The 7396-nt window shown below is 52.2% G+C and overlaps 1 protein-coding gene across 2 annotated transcripts in view; it reads right to left on the reverse strand.

Annotated features, from left to right (window-relative positions):
* Positions 1-4827, reverse strand: part of DNAAF9 (dynein axonemal assembly factor 9) — a 74473-nt gene extending 69646 nt beyond the window's left edge. The window contains exon 1 of one of the 2 annotated variants that reach the window (XM_075092234.1): positions 4641-4827. In XM_075092234.1, the coding sequence (XP_074948335.1) occupies positions 4641-4812 (172 nt within the window). In that variant the 5' untranslated portion in view covers positions 4813-4827. The remainder of the gene's footprint in view (positions 1-4640) is intronic. The other variant, XM_075092235.1, reaches the window with a different exon arrangement.
* Positions 4828-7396: the final 2569 nt, after the last annotated feature.

Raw genomic sequence — 7396 nt, forward strand, 5'->3', positions numbered from 1 at the left:
CACTTCTTATTAACTTGCTGCTGCTACCATCTGTTTCCACTCTATCCCCCAAAAAACTAGTTCATTTTTCATGGGCCTTTTGTTGACCTCACAATTTCTACCAGAAACATTATTACTGTGTGCTTATATTAGAGTACAGATTTCCCTGGGTTTCCCAGTCTGACATTATTCCCATCTTAACCTATCTGTGAAAACAGGAAGCAGAAGTCAAACCGAGTTAAAGACTCTCAGAATTTCATTGATTTCAAAAGCAGTTTATTTGAAATTTACTATCTAGCTTGAACAACAACATGCTTTCCTCAGTTTTATTTTTTTTCTTGGCTCACCAAAATAACTCTGGGTTACTGGTTGGCACTCGCAAAAGACAATGGCATTCACCCACGCTAATGGTTACGTCAATGAGGTATTAAACATGACAATTTTCCAGCTATTTACAAAATTTTTCTACAATAAACAGAGGAAACTTGACTGTAAACAGGTGATCTTGCAACCTTAAAAACACTTAGCATGTTTAGCTACAGTAAGTAGCAAATACTAAAACCGGACAAAAAGGAAAACATTTCCACTCTGTGCATTTTACAGGACCAAATTCCTTGCTTCTTGACTTTAAATGGACAGTAATAGTCTGCTCCTATGTACTTGGAGATCTCTGAATTGCAGAACAAGCAAGAATCTCTCATGACTAAACGTTTGGAACTACCTGATGCCATTTGCAAACCACAGGCTTGTGCAGGACCTTTGGCACTTCAGCACATCTGAACAGTAGCATTATTTATTAATAACACACACCAGCATCCACGCTGGCACCTTCTGTAACCACGCTGGAGAGTGCAGCCCTTCGGCATACTTGTCTACTGTGAGTAATTCACTGATAGGACCTCAACATCACGTAATGGGCTGGAAACGAAGCTAAGTTCTTCCATGGGTGCAATAAGATGATGGTTGCCCACCACCTACACACATGTCCGTGCCATTTAGAGCTGCAGCCTTGACGCAGTCCCCGTTTAACGGGCTGATTTACGAACATCAGCTCTGTATTTTCACTTTCCTAAACCGCAACGTGTTATCGAGGACGCCAACTACTCCCCCCAAAAAATGTTATCATCTGAGAAAATGAAAATATTTGAAGGAGGAGGAAACACTAGCAGGTGCAGTGTAATTATTCTGCCATCGGGCAATCTCTGATGCGAAAGACAAGGCAAGCATCTACCACTTCAGCAGAAATCAGAAGTTAAACTAGAACGCCTTAAGACAACATTTACTCTCAGAGCCCAGTGCTGGACCACAACCACTGCAGCGATGCGGCTGCAAAGCATGAAGCCAGATGCTTGGCCATCAGTTCAAGCTGAACGATCGCAAAGGCGTAACTTCAGCCGAAGCTCCACCGGCAGCTGAAGTAACACAATAGCTCTGCTCCTTCCCGTGGCAACTTTTCCTTCCCAAGCACTTCTACCTTCCTATTCCTATCAACCACACAGTCCCACGTCCCTCTCAACTTTGGCCGCAGCCTACCACTCGACAGGCCCTAAGCCATCTTACTTCTCCAACATGGTAGAAAACCATCCATATTCTAGGAATGGCATTTTTTTTCCCTTTTTTTTTCCTCCAGTACTTCAGCAAGTTAAATGAGCGCTCTCTTTGCAGAGTTAAAATACAGCGCATTCCTGAAAAAAATTTCAGTGAAACTGTGCTGTTACAAAATCCCGAACCTCTGCATAATTACGTAAGGAACACATGGATACAAACTGCTAAATCTTTCAACACACATACGTCCCCTGCTAAAACTGGTTGGGAAACCACAACTTTTTCATCCCAGCACCACCACAGTCCCAAACACCCCACTGACTGCTCCTCTGAAGCTGTAGGAAGAACACCACATACTTAACTGCTATGTGATTAAAAACAGAATAGTTCAGAAGATGATAATATTAGGCATATAGGCAGAAACAACATAAAAATTAACCCAAGCACTCATTTTGCTTTTCCATGCATAGACACAGAGCAAGAACTAATCTGTATTATGTTACAGCCATGGGTAATTACTAAGGAGTATTTGCCTACTCTATTTTACATAAAGGCAATACAAAATTGGGTGTGTCCAAAGCTCTACCAAATAGCACAGGTTTACATTGACTTTAGATGGTGATATTTAACCAAAGCATTTAATAGACATTTTGTTCAGAAATGGATGTATTCTTAAGGAAAACACTCGTTCCCCACTGAACACAGACCCATGAAGCATGACATCATCTTCTAAAAAGGCATACCCTTTTTGGGCAATACTCATCTCTTAGTTAAGGGATTTTTTTATTTACAAAACCATTCTTTCCTTCCTTTTGGTGTTACAAAGCCTAGGGTCGCAGTGGCAAACGCCAGCTCCCAACACACCATACGGCAGACCAAAACTCTGAAGTATGTGGAAGAACTCCAAGAATTATCTCTGGCCGTTTCTCTATTCTTTATATAGTCTTAAGAATTTTTCCATTCCTGTTTCGGCCTTGGGGGCGGGGGGAGGAGGGAGGGTAACGCATTGTTTTGTTTTAAGTTATTTGTATTAACTGCCTGGTATCTGCGGACTGCTTGGGAAATTTATTGCAAACACTGGCCTCCCTGCCTCCATCTGGCATGAAAAAAAAAGGAAAAAAACACTGTACCAGAACTAATGCTGAAGAGGGAAAAAAAAATTAACAGATGACATGCCTCCTACAAACATGCCAAATTATAGATGTTGTCTGGATCTCCCAGTGGAGCTCAAAAGCTTGCAGATGTTCACAGAGAGTCTGAATGTTCTCATGACAACTCTAAAACAGGATCTCAGATTACAAAATTAGTCATAAAGAGAAGGGTTTGAGTGGAAACCATTTTCTCTTTCAGCTTGGTGGGTTTTTTTTGTTACCATCTTGCTATTTTGTTACTGCTCATGGATTTTTAGATACTTTCCAGCTATAAACAAATACAAAGCTCTTTCTAAACAAATAAGACTGATTTAGTGAAAAAAAAAATTTGAAAAGGTCATTTTTCCTTCCCTCTTATGGATGATTCAGTTTCTAACTGCAGGCATAGAGGGAACATAACCGTTACAGAACAGCCATGTTCATGTATTTCAAGCAAACAGAACGACCTCCATTTCTCTCTCACAGTGCAGCATGTCTCATTTCACAGGCATATTGTCTGAAAAGCAAAAACGCTTGTCTTCCCTCCTTGAACAAAACATCAAGACCTTTTTGTTTTAAAAACTGTAAAAGCTAAGGCAAACGTATAACAACTTTAATACCCAGGTAGCTCAGCCAACTGTTTGTTTGCGATTTACATGCAATTCTGTGATTTACATGCCACATCCCAGTTATTATCTGACTTGACGCTGGTGAATACTTCCATGTGTTGTGCTATAATTATTGAAAGCACCAAGCACTTCAGCTCCTGGGTTGTTCTTTGTGATATTCAGACACTTCAGGTAATACACTGTAGCTTAATACACACACACGGGTGAACCTTAAGTCTTTAAAAGGAAATAGAGCTCTAGCAACCTAACAATACCTGAGCTCCCATAGAGCCACCGCTATCATCTAACATGCCCCCACGCCCCATCTCTTGTCAAGCTCTATCCTCCATATTTCTGAAGCTTAGAGAAACGTTATTGCCTTCATGCCCTCAAGCAATTCTCCACAAGCTGCCCACACAAATATACAATCTCCTTTCTCTCCATAAGCCCTCAACCCCTCCCAAGTGTCTCCTATCCCTAATTCAGCTTTTCTACCTTTCCCAAGCCCTTTTCCCCTACTTCGAAGGCAGCCCCACACTCATCCCCTCCCAAACCAGACCCAGCTCCCTGCTGTAACACCACCCCAAGCCCAGTCTCTCCAGACCAGCCCCTCTCCAAGGTCCCCAAACCTCTCTGTCCCCCAGCCCATCACAGCCTCCCACACCCGCTCCTTCAGTGGGATTCAGGATTCACCAGTCCCTGCACCCCCCAGGTGAAGCCAGGCCCCCGCCTGCCATGCTGCCAGGGCCATCAGCGCTCCTCTCCCAGTAGCCACCTGCAAAGTGAGCCGCCCCCCCGTGACGCCCCATCTCTCCCACCCATAGCCCCAGCCCCTCGAACGCAGCTCCTAATGAAATGCCCCAGCCCCCCCACAACCACCCCAGCCTCCTTAATGGCTCCAAATCCCCCTGCAACACCCCAAAACTCATTAATGCTCCCCGCGCTCCACAAAACGTCTCCTTAACAACCCAACCCCTCTATTCTAGCTCACCTCAGCACCCCCAAAGCCCTTAACCGCCCACCCCATCGCCTTTAACATCCCGTTTTCTTCCCAACCACCACCATCAGCGCCCACAGATCTTTAAACACCTCATCTGCTCCCCCACCAAACCTCTCAACACCCCCATCAGCTCCCCCAAAACCCCTGCATCACCCCCCTCGGCGCCCCCAGCACCCCAGCCCCGCTCCACGCCACCCCATCAATGCCTCCTTCACGCCCCCGGCCCCTCAGTGCTCCCCAACGCCCGGCCCCACCCCACCAGCCCCCTCAGCGCAGCCCAAAGCCCGGCCCCTCCCTGTCAGTTCCTCACTGCTCCCCCCCGCCGCCTCCCGCCCCCTCAACGCCCTCCCCCGGCGGCTCCCCTCCGCCCCCCGTTACCTGACGAAGGCCTCGGCGGCCCGGGGGCGGCGCGGCGAGGGGCGCGGGGCCGGCAGGAGGAGCGCGGAGCGGCCGCACAGCGCCATGGCGACGGCGATGCGGCGGCCGCGGCTGGGAGGCGGCAGCACTGCGGCCGCTGCGCCCCGCCCCGCGCCGCGCGCACCACCGCCATCCCCGCCGCGGGGGGGGGGTGCCGGGGAAGCGCCGCGCCGCCGCCCGCGCTTGCCACCTTCCCGGACGGGCAGGATTCAGCCCGACCTCCTCCTCCTCTCACACAGAGCGGGGACGGAAAGGTTTCTACCGGCCCGGCAACAGCTGGGCGAAAAATCAGCGGGGGGTAGGGGTTGTTCCCCCCTCCGCGAGGCATGGGCTCGTCCAACTCCTGCCCCCCGCGCACACACCCCCCGGAGCAGCCCTCGTTCTACACGCCCCCCCCGCGCCGCTCATGGGCGCGTCCAGCCCCCCCCCCAGCCCCCTCTCCCCGCTATGGTTGGGCTCGTCCGAACCCCCGGAGCCCCGTGGGACGGTGTGACACGGACCCCCCCGCTGTGACACGGACCCCCCCGCTGTGACACGGACCCCCATGGACCCCCGCTGTGACACTGACCCCCATGGACCCCCGCTGTGACACGGACCCCCCGAGCCTGCTGTGACACGGACCCCCCCCAGTCCCCGCTGTGACACGGACCCCCACGGACCCCCGCTGTGACACTGACCCCCCACAGACCCCCGCTGTGACACGGACCTCCCCGATCCCCGCTGTGACACGGACCCCCATGGACCCCCGCTGTGACACTGACCCCCCCCCAGTCCCCGCTGTGACACTGACCCCCCACAGACCCCCGCTGTGACACTGACCCCCCCCAGTCCCCGCTGTGACACGGACCCCCACGGACCCCCGCTGTGACACGGACCCCCACGGACCCCCGCTGTGACACTGACCCCCACAGACCCCCGCTGTGACACAGACCTCCCCGATCCCCGCTGTGACACGGACCCCCACGGACCCCTGCTGTGACACAGACCCCCACGGACCCCCACGCGACGCTGTGACACGGAGCCCCACGAAACCCCACAGGACGGTGTGCCCTGGCCTCCCCCAAAGCATTGCCCCCCCAAATGCCCTACAGCACATGGCTGTGCCCCGCCCTGCCCCCCGCCCCCCCAGCATTGCACCCCCCCATCCCGAAATGCCATTTCCCACACCGCTGTGCCCCAAAACAGCGGCAGCCCTGTCCAGGCACCCCTCTGGGGCGAGTCACCAGCACCCCCACTATCTCCCATTGTAACAGTCCCCAGGACACCCCGCTTCCCAGCCAGCATATCGCCCCGGTCTGTGCTGGCCATGCCCTGGCACCAGCACAACCGCCCTCACGGACACCTTTTATTCAGTTTACACCAGAAATTCGGGGGGCAAAGGGAGCAAAGCCCCCAGCCCCTCCTGCAAACAGAGCTGAGCTTCGCCTCCTCTGTCCAGCCCTGTCCTGCCCAGCCCGGAGGTGCCAGCCTCGCCACAGACCCTGGACTTTGACCCCCCCTTTCCCAGTCTCTCCCATTTTTCTGTTATTGCATTTTCCTGCCATCCCCTTGGCCCTGCATGTTGCATCCAGCTTCCAGCACCATGATGCCGGAGCAGGGATTTTAGGTCCCTCACACAAACACCCCCAAGTACCAGTAACTAAAGGACTGAGGTCAACACGATGCGGGGAAGGATCTGGAGCCGGGGTTTAATGAACCGTGCAGGGGCACATAGCTTGAAACCTATTAATCACGCATCCCCTGGCTGTGGGGAACGCATCCTTCTCCTCCTGCATCCTCCTGCCTCGTCATCATAGCCCCCGGGGAAAGGACGGCTGCCCCGTGGCATGACAAGCGGTTGAGTAAGCATTAAGGAAAATCGAATTTGCTGTCGCTGCTCTCACCCCGCCATGTGGTCCTCTGCCCCCCCCAGAGAAAGCCCAACGTCAATCTGTGACGGCCCAGCTCGCTGCGCTCGTCGTTGTCCCCGTTAATCACCCTGGCTCCTCGTCCCTGGTGGACAACATAAGACCGTTTGTCTGCTTCTAATTTTAATTACACTACTATTTGCCAAGAGCAGCATAAAGCCCAGAATCTGCAGCCTTTGGGGGCGATGGAGACGTGGGCTGCTAAAAGCAAACTCCTCCTTGCTTTGCAATGGACCCCAACGCAAACGGGGTGCACACAGGGAGCGATCGGGGGCTCTGCACTCCCCCCAGACACCTCACTCTTAACTCAGTGCAGACAAGAATAGGTTCCATAGTGTTATTTCCTTTTTTCTCCCAAAGCCAAAATTGGACTTTGCTCACTACCACAGAGCGGAGAAGACAAGATAAATAAGCTGCACCATGACCCAGCTGCCCTGGGGCAACTGGGAAATGTTTTAGCTGGCCTCACGGATAAATCTCAGATGGGATCGATGCACGGCTGTCCCTAAGCCATGGGTTACACCTCCCGGCCCCGACTCCTGTGCCGACAGGGAGTTGGCACTGTCTCGATCGCAAGCTCTCCCTATGTTTTTAAGCCCCTGGGCGTGTTTTGAAATGAGCTTGCTAAGGCAGCGTCAACAATGGGAACTAAAGCACCAAAAGGAAAAGCAGACCCCGTCGGTCTTCATCAGCATTGCTAAAAACCCTTGGCTTCCCTCCAGAAAGCCCCTAAAACATGGCCCTCCTGTTCTCTTGTGTGCTGAATGGGTCAGCCTCCTGCAGAGCTCCTTCTAGTTGCTCCTGTCCTAG

The sequence above is a fragment of the Phalacrocorax aristotelis genome, chromosome 4 (genome assembly GCF_949628215.1).
Source record: "Phalacrocorax aristotelis chromosome 4, bGulAri2.1, whole genome shotgun sequence".
Taxonomy (NCBI): Eukaryota; Metazoa; Chordata; class Aves; order Suliformes; family Phalacrocoracidae; genus Phalacrocorax; species Phalacrocorax aristotelis.